General features: G+C 39.1%; 1 protein-coding gene across 1 annotated transcript in view; it reads left to right on the top strand.

The window, feature by feature from the left end:
• Positions 1–18,958, top strand: part of LOC149266363 (fumarylacetoacetase-like) — a 308,380-nt gene extending 289,422 nt beyond the window's left edge. The window contains exons 14-15 of the mRNA XM_089395970.1: positions 18,373–18,444; positions 18,542–18,958. Coding sequence (XP_089252096.1) covers positions 18,373–18,435 — 63 coding nt within the window. The 3' untranslated portion in view covers positions 18,436–18,444; positions 18,542–18,958. The remainder of the gene's footprint in view (positions 1–18,372; positions 18,445–18,541) is intronic.
• Positions 18,959–21,019: the final 2,061 nt, after the last annotated feature.

The raw sequence follows: 21,019 nt of genomic DNA, 5'->3' as shown, positions 1-21,019 counted from the left end.
TAAAGGCCCTGTCCTCCTCGAACTTCACATCCCTTCTGACAACAACTTTCCTCTGTGCAGGAATGTAAATCCGAAAGGCCTTTGAGGTCTCACTGTAGCCCACAAAGATACCCTTCTCTGCGGTGGGCTCTAGTTTGGTCCTCTTCTCCTTGGGTATATAGGAGTATGTAATGCATCCAAAGATATGAAGATGACCAAGATCAGGCTTCTTCCCAGAGAAAGCCTCCTCCGGAGTCATGTGCCCCAAGGCACGATGCGGACTCCTGTTCTGCAAGTAAACAGCTGTGTTGCAGGCCTCTGCCCACAAGAACAATGGCAACCCCTGATCATGTATCATGGCTTTGGCAGCCCCTATGATGGATCTGTTCTTCCTCTCCGCAACCCTGTTCTGCTGGGGGTTGTAAGGAACAGTGAACTCCCTCCTAATGCCTGCCTCCGCACAATAGTCAACAAACTCTCCAAGGGTGTACTCTCCTCCATTGTCCGACCTCAGGGACTTGATCTTCCGACCTGTCTGTGTCTCCACAAGAGCCCTAAACTCCTGAAACCGCTTGAAGACCTCACTCTTGGTCTTCAAGAAATAAATCCAGGTCCTCCTGGAGTGATCATCAATGAATAAGACATAGTACTCATATCCACTCAAGGAAACATGAGACATCCGACCGCTCACATCGGAATGAATCAAATCAAGTATCCCCGTCGCTCTGCTGTCACTGCTGGGAAAAGGGGATTTGGCAAACTTGCCCATCGCACAACCTCTGCAAGTATCATGGTGATCAGTACTGAAATCTGGCACACCTGTAGTGATCTCCCGCAATGTCCTCAAGGCTCCATGAGACATGTGCCCCATCCTGCGGTGCCAAATCTCACACAGCTCAGAACTGCTAGCTCTGCTGTCGGTACTACAACTCAATGCCAAAGGGGGCTGGAATGCAAACTTGTACACCTTTGCATGGCGTACACCTATCACTCTAGCTGAATCAGCTGGAGAGCCCCTGGGATACATCAACACCTGTCCTTCCCTGAACAGTACCTCATATCCTCTGTCCTCCAAAGCTGAGACGGATATGAGGTTCTTCCTCATCCCTGGCACATAAAGAACCTCTGACACCTTCAAGGGAGGTTTGGACTCCCTCTGAAATGTCACTGTCCCCACCCCGACTGCTCTAACAACTCTGTCATCACCGAGTACTACCTCAATATCAGTGCCACTCTCTGAAAGCTCTGAGAAGTACTCCCGGACTCCTGTCATGTGACGTGAAGCCCCACTGTCCACATACCAGATACCTGTAGATGCTCCGCTAATCGAGGGAAAAGCATGCTCCCTCTGAACCTGTGTGGCAGGTGATCCTGCACTAGAGGACTCACATGTAGTGAACGCAAACTCCCGGTCAAAACGACCTGCAAAGTCCTCAATCTCAGCTGACGCTGCCACATCCTGGGTCTTCCCCTTCTTCTTCTTCTTCTCCGGACACACAACTGCATAGTGTCCCATCTTCTGACAATTCCAACACTTCACCTTGGAATAGTCCTTCTGTGTGTTGCCCTGTTTACCTTTACCTTTGCCTTTGCCCCCACCACCGCTTGTGGAAGCCTGCTTCTTCCCTTTGCCTTTCTTGCCTCCTGCCATCAGTGCTACGTCCTCATCCTGCTCAACTGGCTTGGCTGCCCCAAGCTGTCCTTTCCTGATCTCTGTCTGAATACAATCATCCCAAAACCTCTCCCATGTGGGAAGGGTCTCACGTGCACAAACCCCATCAGCAAAGTTCAACCATGAACGGGGGAGGCCATTCACTGCAATACGCACCAACTCAGTGGATGGAATGGCCTCTCCAATCGCAGCCAACTCATCTCTCACATTGGTAATCTTTGTGAGATATCCAGCTGCACTATCATTCCCCATCTTAATGTTCTTCAACTTCTCCTTCAGGACCATCTTCCGGTTCTCATTGGTACTCTGGTAGAGATTGGACAATGCTGTCCACATCTCATGGGCATTGCTTTTTCCTCTCACATGAGGAATGCAATGGTCTTTGATTCCGTCTAGAATCAGCCTCTTACCCTTGTTGTTCTTTTTATTATAAGCTGCCAACTGAGTAGCATCAGTAGGCACAACAACAGGGTGCTGTGCTGTATGCACCATGATATCCCAGACTTCTGCCTCCTCAAAGATACTCTGCATTCTCTCCTTCCAAACGCTGTAATTTGTATGCCCATCCAACCTATCCTCCACCCTCAATCCCAATGACATCTTGCTGTCCTAAAACTGAAAAATAGCACTGCTGTGGTAAAGATAAACCTGCTGTTTATGAAAAATCAGCTTGCTGGAATTTTCTGAGTGAAAAAATCAGCAGCTGTATTTTTTCTCTTTTGCTGTCCCAAACTGCCCTTCAGCACTCAAGCTCCGATACCATGTAAAATTTTCTGTTTCCCACCCCGGTTTTCAGTTTCACCTTATTTCTCCCATATAGTTAAATGCCCATTCCCATAGCCATACATTTAACAGACTGAAAAAATAAATATTGCTGAAAACACAAATTCTGGAAATTTTTCAGAGTGCTGGAAATTGCAGAAATAAAAAAAATCAGCAATTAAAACAGCCATTAAAACACATTTAAACTCAGTGATTTTTGGTCAACTTGACCCTGGAAAAACCCCCTACAACTCTTGGGGAAAACCAGTTTGAGAGCTCTTCTTTATTTCTGGAAAATGCCTTTTTTACAGTAGGAGAAATGTTCAGCAAAAAATCAACAAACAGACTTTTACAACTTATCTCAGCCTTGCTGAAACACCGTTGCTGTTGCTGTTACTCCGCTTTCAACTTTGCTGTGACACCGCTTGCAGCTTTGCTGTTACTCTGCGTGCAGCGTTGCTGTTACTCTGCGTTCAGCTTTGCTGTAACTCTGCGTGCAGCTTTGCTGTTACTCTGCGTTCAGCTTTGCTGTAACTCTGCGTGCAGCTTTGCTGTTACTCTGCGTTCAGCGTTGCTGTAACTCTGCGTGCAGCTTTGCTGTAACTCTGCGTTCAGCTTTGCTGTAACTCCGCTTGCAGCTTTGCTGTTACACCGCTTTCAGCTTTGCTGTTACACCGCCCAGAAATCTCCCTTGCTCTCTTGCTCTCCTTCTCTCAATCTGCTCATGAAAGAATGAATGATCTTTTCCCTCCTTTTCCTCCCTTAACCCAACCCTAAATGACTTTTGGGTGATCCCTAAATCCAATGGCTGAAATAGATTTAGATCAATGGCTGAGATTAAATGCTCATTTAAATCTCACTTTCTATTTTTTAATTCACCCCACTTTAATAAAGACCCACTTAGTCATTTATTTCCAAAGTCACTTTTCCTTTCTAATTTTTTTTTTTTCATTGACTTTATAAAGTCACTTTAAAATTAGACTTAGTAACTTTATCACTTAAAGTCACTTTCAAATTAGATTTAACTTTATAAAAATTATAAAGTTACTTTAGGAGAAAAATTAAATTCTTTTGGACACTTTTCCTAGGCCAAAGATCAAAGCCTTAGGGAACCACCTGTCCTTCGGTACCAAATTTCAACAGCTCCAACTGCGAGAAATGTGCTCCACTTGGGATGTGATAACTCCAGAGTCTTGACCTATAACCTGTTTCTTGTTCCACAACAAAACCAATTAACCTTTCTAGAACTCACGTTGATGAGCTCTTTTGTGAAATTTCTTCTTGGTTCTTTCTTGGCTTTTGAAAAATGATTAAATGATCCATTTTAATTAGTTGGTCAATTCTGTTTTACATAGTTTCTGAGAGCTACATGATCTTGTATACTAGGACTTTTAGATGAATAGGCAATGTAGCCTCCATGAATAGGAGAAATGTCCTTTGTGAGGAACACAACCCTACATAATGATTAAATATAATCAATATAATATAATTTATGCTCATTACAAAATCTGTTTTTGAGTCCTCCTAGACATGAGGTTAAACTGCAACCAAGGTATAGTATCGTAGGCTTCATGTATGGGGCTGATTTATAGGTGCTGTGTAGACCATTTGACTCCTCTAGCAATGTGAATGATGACCAGATTGGGATATTATTTATCGTGTACACGGTTATGGCATGAAACCACCTTTTTAGTCTTTGAGTAAAACACTATGAAACCGGATTCGCTGAAAGGAGGCTACGTGTCTGAATCCTGTGAATCGGACACGATTCATTGGGGATTCGAATCCTAGAATGGGACACGTCATGTCCTAACGGGACACTTACAAATCCTGTACGTGTCCCGTTAGGACACAACGTGTCCCGATTTTGGGATTCGAATCCCCAAAAAATGAAACCCGCGGGCATAAAAAGGCGTTGTTCTTTCAGTGTTTTACCATTTCTCTCTTTCAGTTTTGCATACATTGAGTTGTGGGCAAGGAGCTAAGGGTTTGGAGCAAGGAGCTAAGGGTGTGGAGCGTTTGGCAAGGAAATTCAAGCACCAGGTAAGTGCATTTCATCTCTATTTTTTTGCATTTCTATTACAATGGTTTGTATATGATTTTTTTTTTACAAATTTGTGCATGTTTTGTTTATATTTTTTACAGTATTCATGGCTTAATCAAGGGCAGCAGTTAGGGGGCAAAGGAAGGGGAAGAATGTCTCCATTGGAGATGCCCCTCCTCCCCCAATATCATCAGAGTTTGCTGCAAGTAATGTTGAGGGAAGAGGAGGACCTAAAGACAGCATTGAGAAATATCCCTTGTGCAAATATGTCACAAGAGAGGATGGGACAAGCACCAAGGGGAAGGGAGGAGGCAATTTTCAATGGAGATGCAACTTTTGCCACATTCTTTCAAAAGCACATATTACCGTGTGAAAGGCCATTTGTTGGCTTTACCAGGTTGTGGAATTGGAGCTTGTAAAACTGTTCCTTTACAAAAGAGGAAAGAAATGGAAAAGGAGTTCACTGTTGGTATGGAAAATGTGGCTGCAAAATCAAGAAAAGCCAAGAATGAAGACCCCCTTCCATTTTTTAGGAAAGGCACCACCAAATTTCCATTTGAGAGTTCTATTGGGGGACAAGCAGCAAAAAGAAGAGCAATTACACTTGGTCCAATGGACAAGATTTTTCAAAAAGAGAAACGGGAAGAGCTTGATCTCACCATTTCCTTCTTTTCCTATAAAAACTTCATATCATTTAATGTTGCATGCTCACCTCTATTTATTGAGATGTGTCGAGCTCTAACTCACGGGTCTCCATCATGGTATGTGCCTCCTGGTTCAGAGAAGCTTAGAACCACATTGTTGACGAAGGCAAAAAAAGAGGTGCAAAAAATGCTTGAGCCTATTAAAGTATCATGGCCAACATCTGGGGTTAGCATTGTTTCTGATGGATGGACAGATCCAGCACGACACCCAATCATCAACTTCATGGTGTCTTCCTTGAATGGTCTAGTTTTCTTGAAAGCAGTGGATACACTTGGAGAATACAAGGATGCACAATTTATGGGTGAGTTATTTATTAAAATTATTGAAGATGTAGGTGTTGATTCTTGTGTGCAAATCATTACAGACAATGTACCTGTTTGCAAGGCTACTGGCATGATTGTGGAAGCTAAATATTCACAAGTGTTTTGGACACCTTGCATTGTCCATTCATTGAACTTAGCACTGAAATCCATTGCTTTTGATGTGCTTTGGATTGGTAACATTATTGAGGATGCACGACATATTCGTAACTTTGTGCAAAATCACACAAATGCCCTCACTATCTACAAGGAGTATAACAATCTATCATTGTTGAAGATTGTTGATACACGGTTTGCCTCTTCATTCATGATGTTGAAGAGATTGAGGGAGGTCAAGACCGCTCTTGGCGCCATGGTTATTTCTGAGTTTTGGTCTTTTTGGAGAAATACAGATCAAGTAGCCTCTAAAAGAGTGAAAGACACAATGCTAGATGATGCTTGGTGGAAGAGGGTAGATCTAATTATTCAGATCATGGACTCTATCATTTCTTTGCTTCGATTTGCAGATGCAGACAAACCCATCCTAGGAGAGGTTTATGAGGGATGGAATTCCATGATTGAGTCTGTGAGGAGCATTATTCTACAGAGTGAACGCCCTGAGTATGAGACATCACCAAAGGCATTCTATGGTACTATACAGGATATTCTTGTCAACAGATGGGACAAGAATTGCACACCTTTACACTGTTTGGCTCACTCATTGAACCCAAAATACTACAGCCATGAGTGGCTGGATGGTGGACCTTCCTGCAGATTCCCTCCTCGCATGGATGGTGAAATCTCACAGGAGAGGAAAGATGCATTCAAGCGGGTTTTCTAGGATAGAGCATCCCTTGATGAGGTGGAGGATGCCTTTGCAGAGCTTTTCACTGGCACTAGTTGATTTGCAGGATATGATGTGATTAGAGACAGGGGGGCTAAGAAGCCCTATTCTTGGTGGGCAAATCATGGGGCAACAAGCCCTCCTCTATAGCAGTTAGCCATGAGGCTCCTCTCTCAGGTGACTTCATCCTCTTGTTGCAAGAGGAATTGGAGCACATATGGGAATTTGTATAGTGTGAAGAAGAGCAGGCTTGAGCAGTCCAGGGCAGAGACAATGGTGTATGTGCACACCAACCTTTGTCTTATTTACAGGCAGAGGGAAGAGTGGTTGAGGGGAAAGACAAAGATGTGGGATGTCTTTCCTGATGATATGGGTCTGGACAACAGTGTTGAGTTGGCATTGGCCAACATGGATCTCAATGATCCAGTGTTAGAGCTTGTTATATTTAATGACAGTGATATTTTCGAAGGGTCATCCTCCACACCAGCAGATGCAGAGGCGACTATGGATACAGGGGAGGAGGACGATGCAGAGGAGAGCAGTGGTGACCATGATGATGAGGACATTGATGTTGATTCTGATGATGACTATGAGGATTGTTGACTCATGAGTCATGGGCTCCAGCTACCTATTGCCTTGAGGCTTGTATACCTGTAGTTGTTTTATATTTTCTATTTCTATTTGCCATTGCGGCATTGCCATTGCACTACCTATGTAACACATTTTGATTTGATGACTTAATGAGAAAACTACAGTTGTCAGTGTCTTTATCTTACTATCTTGTAACTGTAAGTTGTCTTTCATTTATGAATCATGATTTATCATTTTATGTGACATGTTGATGTATTTGAATTTGGTATGTAGTATGCATGCTAATTGCTATAATGTTACTATTACTAACTTACTTTGTAAACAATAAAACTAACATCTAGATGATCTATGTTTGAAATCAATGAATTTGTATCATTAATGAGAATTTGTGTAAGAAATATCTAGTTTTTAATATATATATAATAAAATAATATATAACGAATCCTATGTGTCCTGTTCCGGGGGGTCAATGTGTCCGAATCTGACTCTCGAATCCCCATATCCTACGAATCCCAAATCCCCGTGTCAGGTGACTTTGGTAAAACATTAAATTACTTTTGGTTGGCTAAGAGTTCATCTTCCTTAGGCATATGGAAACAAATTAATAGCCCTATATCCACAGGCATCTGGCAAGAGTGGTAGTATGCCCCCTTATTGACGATTAGCAGGCTATTATGTTTGGTGAGTTTTTCCTGGAATACAATGATGTGTTTGTGTGCTTTGGAGGTTAAAGGACTCTTGGAGGCCAACAAATAGAAGGTGAAATGTTTTTCCTCTTTTGAAAAGTAAATAAATAAAAATAAAATAAAAAATTATTGAAAAGGACAAAACAAAACAAACTTTCTTGACACTTCTGCAAACTGGTGGATACTGCAATGCTGATAGATAGTTAATGCATATTTATTTATTTATTCTCTTTGACATATTGCTTCAAATATGGAACAAAGAATCACAACCAATAAAGATAAGACCTACGCGTAAGATCCTCTTCCCGTGAATAACTATGGTGGTTAATCAACCCCCACTCCAGTTATCAGTTTTTCTTATCACTCCATGCATTTAGTTTTAAATCCAAGCATGATAAAAATTCTAAAATCTGGAAATGATAATATTTTTTTGAAAACACAAATTTAGAGATTTTACAACTGCTGAAATTGCAGAAATAAAACACAGCAAAATTATGACAGCCACACACAGAAAATAACATAGTGATTTTTGGTCAATGTGACCCTGGAAAAACCCCCTACAACTCTTGGGGAAAACTAGTTTGAGAGCTCTTCTTTATTTATGAAAATGATTTTACAGAGAAACTGAAATACACAGTAAAAATTCCAGCAACCACAAATTACAATTTATCTCGATTTTCATGCTTGAACTCCACCTTGAAAATCGTGCCAATCAGCAAACAACCAAAACAGAAATTTTTACAGCAATAAAACAACATTAAACGTTGTATGGCCAGCCTTGATAAATTTGCCCAAAACTTGTTGTCCCTCTTTCTCGATTTTTGTGTCTTTCTCCTGTTGTATGGTTTTTCTTTGGGATGTGTGCCAATAAATGTTGCTGCCCAGATTTGCTGAAATGTTTTCTTGCTGCTTTCCTTCACTTCCTCACTGCTCAGAAATTCTCTCCTTGCTCTCTCTTAAATGCTCATGAAAGAATGAATTGATCTTTTCCTCTTCTCTTCTCCTTTTATTCTCTAAATGACCTTTTGGGTTACCCTAAGATCTAATGGCTGAGATTCATTTAGATCTAGGGATGAGAATAAATGTGCATTTAATTCTCACTTTCTATTTTTTAACTCACCCACTTAAATAAAGAACCACTTAGCCTTTTATTTCCATAGTCACTTTTTCACTTTCTAATTCTTCACTCACTTTATTAAAGTCACATTTAAAGTCAAATGTAACTTTACCACTTATAAAGTCACTTTTAAATTAGAATGTAACTTTACCACTTATAAAGTCACTTTTAAATTAAATTGACTTTACCACTTATAAAGTCACTTTAGGAGAAAAGTAAAAAATAAATTTGGACACTTCCCTAGGCCAAAGATCAAAGCCTTAGGGAACCACTTGTCCTCTCGTACCCAAATTTTAACACTCCCTCTTACCAAGGAAAGTCTTCATCACCACTCCCATCTTGTCTCTGAAGTATACATGCTTGCCCCGTGGTAAGGCTTTGGTGAAAATGTTTGCTACCTGCTTATTTGTAGAAATGTACTCAAGCTTGACAACTCCCTTTTGGACATAGTCTCTAATGAAGTGATACTTGATCTCAATATGCTTTGACCTGTCATGAAAAACTGGATTCTCCGTGAGTTTTATGCAACTCTGATTATCACAGTAAATTACTGAAGGTCTCAATGCCTGACCAAATAGACCAAACAACATCTTACGAAGCCATATGGCCTCACAACTAGCCAAACTAGCAGCCATATACTCTGCCTCAGCTGAGCTCAATGCAACTGACTATTGTTTCTGGCTGATCCACGACACAATTGTCGAACCCAACCCAAAACAACACCTGGAAGTACTCTTCCTATCTGAAGCACAACCTGCCCAATCTGAATCCGTGTACCCTGTTATATACCTAGGAGGGATAATATGGGGTACCAAGGGAGGTACCCAAGGTAATAATGTAATAATGGGATGGGCCATAGTAATAAATAAGGTGGTTAACCCATGTCATGTAAGGGACCACAAGTAGTTAATAATAATGTAATGGGCCCATGGTATTAGTTGATGGTATGAAGAAACCATGGTAATGATGCATGGTATTGTATGTATGAGGCCTATATAAAGGCTAGAGACTCCATATGAGGATGAAGAGAAGTATTCTTGTATGAACAGGCATATGGCTTGTGGAGTGTTCTCCTTCCATAAGGAGTGAATGTATGGTGTTGCCCTACCATAAGGGTTTTGCTAATAAAGAAGCATTCATATCTATTTTGATCTTGTTCTTTCTTGGGTTTATTCTGTTATCATATATCTTTTGGATCAGATCTACAACAATTGGTATCGGAGCTACAACAAGTGGTATCAGAGCACTTTCTTGGGCAAACCGTGGAGAATTTTTTTTTTTCATTTTTGCAGGGTTTCGGGGGCGGCGAGTTTGTAGATCAGATCTGTAATTTTTGGTGCAAGATCTGTAAATTATAATTGCAAATCTGGATTCTGTGTGAAAAAATACCCGATTTCAAAAAAAAAATCGGTCGAATCGGAGTTCGGATGAAGGAGATATCGCTGATTTAAAAATCAGTGGGGTTGCAGACAATTTTCAGGATAGCGAGTTTGCAGCGCAGATCTAGAAGTCTTGGTGCCAGATCTGCAAGATCTAATTGTAGATCTGAAATCTTTGTGAAAAAACACATGATTTCAAAAAAAAAACCAGTCGAATCGGAGTCCGGATGAGGGAGATATCGCTGAATTAAAATCAGCTCTTTTTGCAGAAATTTTGGGTGACGGCGAGAGAGTAGCAGCGCAGATCTGGAATTCTAGTGCCTGGATCAGGATTTTTATCATATGGGCAGATGCAGAATGATTGTTCCATTTCCAAAAATAGGTTATAATAAAGATTCTGAGCAATATTGACAGATTTGTGGCCATTTCAAATTTTCGCCAAGTTTTTTCAAAACCCTCTTCATGGCTTCTATCAAGTATCTTTATTTTACAGGAAAAGATAGTGGTCCTACTATTGAAGAATACATAAAACAAAAGAAGTGGGTATGGAAAAACAATTGGAAATTGTGGGCAGTGATGGATTTTAGAGATGAGGCGGCCACATGGTGGGATTACTTAACCAAAAGAAGTGTTCCAACCTGCCCGATAAAGAATTTGAAAAATTACTTTTAGACAGATGGTCTCATGCTAGAAAACAAGATAAGGAGAAACATGTGGGGTTATTTCCTACTGGTATATCCTTATTGCAGGTTCATGGATTGATTCAGAAGGAGAACACTCCACAAGCCATATGCCTGTTCATACAAGAATACTTCTCTTCATCCTCATATGGAGTCTCTAGCCTTTATATAGGCCTCATACATACAATACCATGCATCATTACCATGGTTTCCTCATACCATCAACTAATACCATGGGCCCATTACATTATTATTAACTACTTGTGGTCCCTTACATGACATGGGTTAACCACCTTATTTATTACTATGGCCCATCCCATTATTACATTATTACCTTGGGTACCTCCCTTGGTACCCCATATTATCCCCCCTAGGTATATAACATACCCTGCCAATCTCACTCCATCACCCTGTCTATAATCCAGACCAAAATCCACAGTCCCATGCAAGTAACGAAGAATGTGTTTTGCAACTACCCAGTGCACTCTCCTGGGCTCACACATGAACTGACTCATAGTGTTAACTGCAAAACATATATCTGGTCGAGTGTTGACCAAATACATCAAACAACCAATCAACAGTCTGTATAGAGTAGGATCCACCAACTCAGAATCATAAGCGTGAAGCTTCTTCCAGTTAGTGATCATAGGTGTAGACATGGGTTTGCAGTTCTCCATGTGAAATCTGCTAAGAATATCCACAATGTACTTCCCTTGTCCCAAGAAGAAATGCCCCTCCTCCTGCCACACCTCCAATCCCTGAAAATAATGCATCAAGCCAATATCCTTCATCTCAAACTCTGAACCAAGATCTCTCTTGCAGCCCTCAATGAGTCTCTCTGCACCAGTGATGATCAAGTCATCAACATACAACACCAGAATGAGAGGCTCCTCACCCACCACAATGAAGTATAGGTTCATATCAGCTTCACCCTTTGTGAAACCCAACTGCTGCAAGTATGTATCAATCCTCGAGTACCAAGCTCTAGGAGCTTGCTTCAGGCCATAGAGTGCCTTTTTCAATCTGCATACATGGGACTCCTTCCCATGCACCTCAAAGCCCTGCGGTTGCGCAATATAAACCTCCTCCTGAATGAAGACATTGAGAAATGTGGTCTTCAAATCCATCTGGTGGATCTTCCAACCCATCTCTGCTGCAATCGATATAATGGAGCGAATAGATGTATACCGAGCTACAAGAGTGAAGGTCTCCTCATAGTCAACTCCTTCTACCTGTGAGAACCCTCTCGCCACAAATCGAGCCTTGAACTTCTCAATGCTGCCATCTACAGCATGCTTTATCTTGTAGAGCCATCTAGAAGTAACAACTAATTTACCTTCAGGCCTCGGCACTACCTCCCAAACATCGTTCTTCATAATAGAAGAATACTCCTCCATCATGGCCTCTCTCCAGACCTGCTAGCTGGCTGCCTCCTTATAACTAGAAGGCTCAAAGTCAACAATACTTGTTACCAATGCCATGTAACTACAGAACCGCTCAGGTGGTTTACTCTCTCTAACATGTCTCTTTGGCCCAGCAACTGATGTGGCCTTGCACAAAGTATCTTGAAGCCACTTGGGCTTCCTCTTCCCTGAGCATACTTATCCCACTGGAGTGAAAGAATCCTCATCATCATCAGAAGCTTGAACTCCTATAGGCTTATCAATTGACCTCATGCCTGAACCTTTGCCTGTAGATGTTGAAATACCGTGTGAACTGTCCATTAGTGGACTACCCTATGAACTGCTCTGCGAACTGCCCTGCATGCTGCCCAAAGAACCACCCACCTGACTCTGAGAGCCACTGCTCACTGATGGAACTGACACTGTAATCAACGTACCTCCCGATCCCTGACCATTGGATCCATGTGATTGAATCAACTGCTCCTGAGGATCTGGTGACTCTGGATACTCTAACTCCCGTGACCTCCTGAAAGCTCTCTCCTCCTCGAACTTCACATCCCGCCTGACAACCACTTTCCTCTGCGCAGGAATATAAATCTGATAAGCTTTCGAGGTCTCGCTATAACCCACAAAGATGCCCTTGTCTGCAGTGGGCTCTAGCTTGGTCCTGTTCTCCTTGGGGACATAGGAATATGTAAGGCACCCAAAGATATGAAAGTGCCCGACATCAAGCTTCTTCCCAGAAAAAGCCTTCTCCAGAGTCACATTCCCCAAGGCACGATGTGGACTCTTATTCTGCAAGTACACAGCAATGTTGCAGGCCTCTGCCCACAAAAATAAAGGTAACCCCTGATCATGAAGCATGGCTTTGGCAGCCCCTGCAATGGATCTGTTCTTCCTCTCTGCAACCCCATTCTGTTGGGGGTAGTAAGGAACTGTGAACTCCCTCCTAATGCCTGCCTCAACACAAAAATCAACAAACTCACCAAGGGTATACTCCCCTCCATTGTCCAACCTGAGGACCTTGATCTTCCTACATGCCTAGGTCTCCACAAGACCTTTGAACTCTTGAAACCGCTTGAAGACCTCACTCTTGGTCTTCAAGAAATAAATCCAGGTCTTCCTGGAGTGGTCATCAATGAATAAAACATAGTACTCATAGCCACTCAATGATACATGAGACATCCGACCACTCAGATCGGTATGTATCAAGTCAAGGATCCCGGTCGCTCTGCTGTCACTGCTAGGAAAAAGGGATCTGGCAAACTTTCCCATAGCACATCCTCTGCATCCATCAAGGTGATCAGAACTGAAATCTGGCACACCAGTGGTGATCTCCCGCAATGTACTCAAGGCCCCCTGATACATGTGCCCCATCCTGCGGTGCTAAATCTCACACAACTCTGAACTGCTAGATCTGTTGTCGATCCTGTCTCCGTTGTTGCTACTCAATGCCATCAGGGGCTGGAATGAGAACTTGTACACCTTGGCATGGCACACACCAATCTCTCTAGCTAAAGAAGCTGGAGTTCCCCTAGGATATATAAGCACCTGCCCTCTCCTAAACAACACATCATACCCTCTATCCTCAAGTGCTGAGACGGATATCTGGTTCTTCTTCATTCCAGGCACATATAAAACATCTAGCACTTTCAAGGGAGGTTTGGGTCCCCTATCAAATGTCAATGTCCCCACACCGACTACTCTAACAACGCTGTCATCACCAAGTACTACCTCTGATTCCTCTAGAAGATGCTTTGCTAGTAGCGGGGAATGCACACTCCCTCTGAATCTGTATGGCAGGTGATCCTGCACTAGTGGTCTCACAAGCTATGAACCCAAACTCCTGATCAAATCTCTCTGAGAAGCTGCCATGGGTTTGTCTTTCCCTTTCTTGTTCTTCTTCTCCGAACACACAACAGCATAATGTCCCAACTTTTGACAATTCCAACATTTGACTTTGGAATATTCCTTCTCCTTGTTCTGTTGCTTGCCTTTACCTTTGTTTTTTCCTCCACTGTTGGAAGCTTGCTTATTTACTCTGCCCTTCTTGCCTCTTGCTAACAATGCCACATTGTCATCCTCCTCCACCTGTTTGGCTGCCCCAAGATGGTTCTTTTTTATCTCATTCTGAATGCAATCATCCCACAACCTCTCCCAATCGGGAAGGTTTTCCCATTCAACAATGCCATCCACAAAATTCTCCCAAGTCTTGGGAAGACCATTCAAAGCAATTCTCACCAACTCAGTAGGTGCAATGATCTCACCTACGGTTGCCAACTCATCTCTCACTGAAGTAATCTTTGTGAGGTATGCTATAGCACTGTCAGTCTTAGCCATTTTAATGGCCTTGAATTTCTCCTTTTAGGACCATTTTTCTGTTTTCATTTGAGCTCTGGTAAACACTGATCAAGGCTGTCCACATCTCATGTGCATAAGTCTTTCCTCTCACATGAAGAATGACATGGTCTTTGATTTCTTCCAGAATCAACCTTTTTGTCTTAGCATTCTTTTTATTAAACTCTGCCAACTGTATAGGGTTAGTAGGTACTACCACTAGGCTCTGTGTGGTATTTACCATAATGCCCTAGAGTTTTGCTTCCTCAAAGATGCTTTGGATTCTCTCCTTCCACGCGTTGTAGTTGTTCTGCCCATCCAACCTGTCTTCAATTCTCAAACCCAAATACATGTTTTACTGTCCTACCAAATTGAAATTTTCAAATATGTGGTAAAGGTTTCTGTTTTCTGTGTAAAAATCAGTTTGCTGTAATTTTCACTTTGTTGTTCCAAACTGCACTTTTCAGCCAACCAAGCTCTGATACCATGAAGAAATTTCAACCCCCACTCTGGTTATCAGTTTTCCTTATCACTCCATGCATTTAGTTTTAAATCCAAGCATGATAAAAATTCTAAAATCTGGAAATGATAATATTTTTCTAAAAACACAAATTTAGAAATTTCACAACTGCTGAATTTGCAAAAATAAAACACAGCGAAATTATGACGGCCACACACAGAAAATAACACAGTGATTTTTTGTCAATGTGACTCTGGAAAAACCCCTACAACTCTTAGGGAAAACCAGTTTGAGAGCTCTTCTTTATTTCTGAAAATGATTTTACAGAGAAACTGAAATACACAGTGAAAATTCCAACAACCACAAATTACAACTTACCTCGATTTCCGTGCTTGAATTCCACCTCGAAATATGTGCCAATCAACAAACAACCAAAAAAGAAATTTTTACAGCAATAAAACAACATTAAATGTTGTATGGCCAGTGTCGAAAAATGTGCCCAGAACTTGTTTTCCCTCTTCCTCGATTTCTGTGTCTTTCTCCTGCTGTACGGTTTTTCCTTGGGATGTGTGCCAATAAATGTTGCTGCCCAGATTTGCTGAAATGTCTTCTTGCTGCTCTCCTTCACTTCCTCACTGCTCAGAAATTCTCTCCTTGCTCTCTCTTCTCTTTCTCTCAAATGCTCATGAAAGGATGAATTGATCTTTTCCTCTTCTCTTCTCATTTTATTCTCTAAATGACCTTTTGGGTTACCCTAAGATCTAATCGGTGAGATTCATTTAGATCTAAGGATGAGAATAAATTTGCATTTAATTCTCACTTTCTATTTTTTAACTCACTCACTTAAATAAAGAACCACTTAACTTTTTATTTTCATAGTCACTTTTTCACTTTCTAATTCTTCATTCATTTTAATAAAGTCACATTTAAAGTAGAATGTAACTTTACCACTTATAAAGTCACTTTTAAATTAAATTGACTTTACCACTTATAAAGTCACTTTAGGAGAAAAGTAAAATAAAAAATTTGGACACTTTTCTCTAAGCTAAAGATCAAGGCCTTAGGGAATCACTTGTCCTCTGGTAGCCAAATTTTAACATATATATCTTGTAACACTTACGCCAAGTAAAAAACACAGTAAGCAAAGAGCATAGTCAGAAAAATAAACAGCTAAAGCCTTTAGATTTGACAATGTAACTGATCTGTCAAGGGACGGAATAGATCTGCATCTAAGCTAATGGCCACGATTGCATCAGGTCCTACCAAGATCATATTGTATGCATAGTATGGTTAATACATGAACTCCATATAAAAAGAAAATACAGTCGACAGGTCAGATAATAAAATGCGGTGGATACGAAGTATATAATAATGCAAAAATTTACAATAGTTTGTGAGAAAATTTGGTGGCCTCACAAAAATCCTGTCTATTAACATAAATATATTTACGTCTGGAAAAAGGAGAAAAACATATAGCAGAAGGGTATATACAATTGTATTTACATCCTCTTCCTCAAAGCAATTTGAACAGAAATAAAACCTGAATATGCAGCAGTATTTGACAATTTGGCATCCTTGATCAACAAAAAAAACCTTTTTCCAACTGCTGCGTAAGTACCTCCTCTCTCCACATATATGATAAAAGGCAGACTAAGTGCAAACCTCATTCTTAAAAACATGTTTGCACCTAAGCTTCCAAAAACAAAGATAGTTGAAATTTTTTAGTGTCAAATGACACTAAGAGCAGTATTTGACAATTTGGCATCCTTGATCAACAAAAAAAACCTTTTTCCAACTGCTGCGTAAGTACCTCCTCTCTCCACATATATGATAAAAGGCAGACTAAGTGCAAACCTCATTCTTAAAAACATGTTTGCACTAAGCTTCCAAAAACAAAGATAGTTGAAATTTTTTAGTGTCAAATGACACTAAGAGCAGTATTTGACAATTTGGCATCCTTGATCAACAAAAAAAACCTTTTTCCAACTGCTGCGTAAGTACCTCCTCTCTCCACATATATGATAAAAGGCAGACTAAGTGCAAACCTCATTCTTAAAAACATGTTTGCACCTAAGCTTCCAAAAACAAAGATAGTTGAAATTTTTTAGTGTCAAATGACACTAAGAGATGAGTGGACTAAAGAACTGGAAACACCCAACAAAATTGCTCAGCAATGCAAACTACTTCGAAGAATAATTGCCCACTCTGTCTGAACGTGATCCCACCCAACAAGATCCCACCCAACGAGAGATGGCAAAAGGACAGTCCCATAATAAATGCTTCACCATTTCCAACCTAAGTTATGAAGGGAAAAGAAAATAAGAGACACCACTCTTAGGCAACTAAGCATTGGAAGGAAGACCTTGGTAAATCACAAGAAGCAAACGCCTAGTGCTTATAACCTGCACCGACCATACAGGGTGTAACCACCAATCCATCGATTCAGCATCAGATGACACCCACTTAACGTTATGGAATATACCAAAATTACATAGCATATATTGATATGTTTATGCTTTCTTTTATAATCATTGAGTCGAGAGGTTTATTCTACAGTCTAGTATAAGGGGATGTGTAAGTTTGTCTGTGGGTCTGTACCCATTTCAAATAAATAAAAAATAAAAATTATATTCTAAACAGAAAAAATGAATATGTTATAAAGCAATTAGAAGTAAAAAAAAATATCTGAATCAGATATTTAAATCTTATACTTTTCAAAAATATTTCAACAAGAGATTTAAATAAACTATTAAACTATTTGAAGATCTATGTTAACTAATTTATGTTGATATTAAAAAAAAGAAGGTTTTATGGTTAAATTTTTTATTTGGTCGTATATATACTCTATTTAGCATTCAAAAATACAGTTTAAACAATGAAAAATAACACATTGTATTTTGCACTCCAAAAAAATTTGCACGTTAAAAAATTTGATCTCTCGACTCATGTTAAATCTGTACTTAGGATAAATCTATACTGGTTTAATTTCTTCCTAGTCTATAAGATTCGTGGTCTTAGAATTAAAATTAAAAAATTAAAATGAATCTCATCAAAATTAAATTCTTTCAATTGGGGATTTGATCAAGGGTGTAGGTTTTTTAAGACCACGTTTTTGGGTTTTAGGTTCGTTAGTCTTAAAAAAGAGTGCATGAGATATTGCAGACTTTTTATAAATAGACATATGGATGAATGTGATGGATAACTTGCTATCAATGCAAATGTAAACCTCTTTAATGGCACAGATTTTACAATGTTTCTACTTGATTGATATAGAATCAGCCACATAGATCAATGTGTTGAATAATCCGATATCAATGCAGTTAGAGACCACTTTAACAGTACAGATTTTGCGGTGTTTTTTCTTTATTGATATAGCCACACTTACATTTCATGACATTGCTTTTGTATGTTCAGGGGGATGGGTATAAGGTAGGATTTGGTACATGCTCCGGAAAGATACTTCCAGCAATTTCCTGAACAATAAAGGCAATCTCTTTGTTCCTACTGTGCACCGTACCTTACAGACTTTGGGTGAAAATTCCTTTAAGGAGACTCATTTGTGGTTTATTATGTGATTTTGCAGGCATTCTTGACCGGTGATTTGTTTGTAGTAAGGGACATAGAGGCAGCAGGATTGTGAAGGATTCAGCAAATTTGCACTTACCATAGAGTTACATACTTGAGTGTCAATTGCTTGATGTGATAATACATGGGTAGGGGTATCTTTCCTCTTTCATTCGAGGTCATTATGGACCGCTATTAATTTTGTCGCCCTTAGGCTTGCACATTGTCAGGGTTCATTGGTGTCAGTTTTCTTATTTGATACATCAGCGCTTTGACTGAGATTCTTGACACATTCGGTTGTGTGATTCTTCGCTTGCCTTGGTTGTTGCTAGGGTGCATTTTTTGTATTTACAATTTCTAAATGTTTGAGAATATATGATCTAAGATTATCGTCTTAAAACAGTTATATAAATAAGATATTTGATCCTTCGGACTCTATCTATGAGTTCTTTGGGCATTCCTCGTTTGTTGCTTCAATTGTATTGCATTTTGTATTTGTAGAGATTTATATCAGTTTGTTACTTTGGGTTGTGTTGCATTTTGCACGTTTGAGAATATATGATCTAAGATTAGCGTCTTAAAACAGCTATATAAATAAGATATTTGATCCTTCAGACTCTATCTATGAATTTTTTTGGGCATTCCTCATTTGTTGCTTCAAGTTGTATTGCATTTTGTATTTGTAGAGATTTATATCAGTTTGTTACTTTGGGTTGTGTTGCATTTTGCACTGGTAGAGTGTTAGATCAAAACATAATACAATTGTTTTCTTAATTTTCTAAGGAATTAAACGTCATTTTTATAATATAACAATAATGATTTAAAGATCATAGACAAGTAGGAAGCTAAAACATGCATTATTTAATGAAAATTTCAATTGTTATAATGCAGTTTTAGAATAAGTCATTAATAGCCATTAAAGTATTTCCATTTTGACTATGCAAACAAAGTTAAGGGTAAAATGGTAAAAGCAAACCAAAGCATTTTAATATTTTCAAGAAAATTAATCTCATTTATGTAAGGATTGATTTTCTATGTTTGTATAATACAATATGAAACAATTTATAAAATTGAAGAAAGAAATTACAGTAATGCCCACTAATGTCCAAAATAGGTCAATAAATCTCAAGCACAGCGATTAATCTTTTCCTCATGGCCTAGCTTGTGCCATTATAGAAAGAATTATGACCATTACAAGTAGGAAGCTAAAACATGCATTATTTAATGAAAAATTCAATTGTTATAATGCAGTCTTAGAATAAGTCAATAATAGCCATTAAAGTATTTCCATTTTGACTATGCAAACAAAGTTAAGTGTAAAATGGTAAAAGCAAACCAAAGCATTTTAAGATTTTCAAGAAAATTAATCTCATTTATGTAAGGATTGATTTTCTATATTTGTATAATACAATATGAAACAATTTATAAAATTGAGGAAAGAAATTACAGTAATGCCCACTAATGTCCAAAATAGGTCAATAAATCTCAATCACAGCAATTAATCTTTTCCTCATGGCTTAGCTTATGCCATTATATAAAGAATTATGACCATTACAAACCTCCCAAATGACACCCCACTCTACTATCGTTACTACCTTAGGGACTAGATGATAGCTCAATTGCAACCTCTAAATCATGTTTGTTATCCACTATAGTAGTTAACCCGCCTCAATTCACTTAGGGGTTGTGGAATGGAAATGCAAACTAATCCATGGCACAATTGTATTCACTATCACATCCTATATCATATCATAAGCTTAGGGCTTCTAGGACTGAATTGCAAAGTAATCAATGTCACGAATGATATACTATCATACTATAAGCATTAAAAGATGATAACAAATCACATGTAACAACATTCAACTAAAAGATAAGAAATTTTTTATTTGCAAATGTCACTGTTTAAGTTATATATTTGCATTTCAACTTCATGGTATCCAAAACAATAGCATGGATAATTTTTCATTTGCAAATGTAACTCAGTTTTAAATTTGCATCTCACTATTGTGGTAGGCCAACCAATAGCATGGATATTGTCAATTCTTGCACCATTTGTGAATTGAAGTCAATATAAAATATGTTATTTAACATTAATCAAATTTACATTAATGTGGTTATGGTTTCAATGTGAAATGCTAATGCTAATACGAAAAGTAGGCAAAGATTTATGTATAGATTAATCGTAGGCATCATATAGACACAATCATGTTGAAGAATGTAACTAGTGTCCGTCTTCATAATTGTATTTGTCAAAAGAAATTTTATTGTAAAATAAAATTGACTTATTAAAGCATGGGTTTCATGCTTGGGTCATTGGTCAATAGGTCAAAGTCTTCTGTAAGATTCTAGGTTTATGTCGAGTCATTGTTGTTGAAAATAGCAACAAGAAATATTAAAAATAGAATCTAGAGATTCCAATTTAATTTGTCATTGAATTAAATTATAATTATTTTCTCATAACAACTTGTAAATAATTAATTAAGTTTAATTAACTTAA

The sequence above is a fragment of the Pinus tabuliformis genome, chromosome 6, assembly GCF_031772625.1.
Source record: "Pinus tabuliformis cultivar Carrire ecotype Pingquan chromosome 6, CPIR1, whole genome shotgun sequence".
NCBI classification, from domain to species: Eukaryota; Viridiplantae; Streptophyta; class Pinopsida; order Pinales; family Pinaceae; genus Pinus; species Pinus tabuliformis.
The sequence above is the reverse complement of the archived record's forward strand: the minus strand, read 5'-3'. Positions and strand labels throughout refer to the sequence as shown.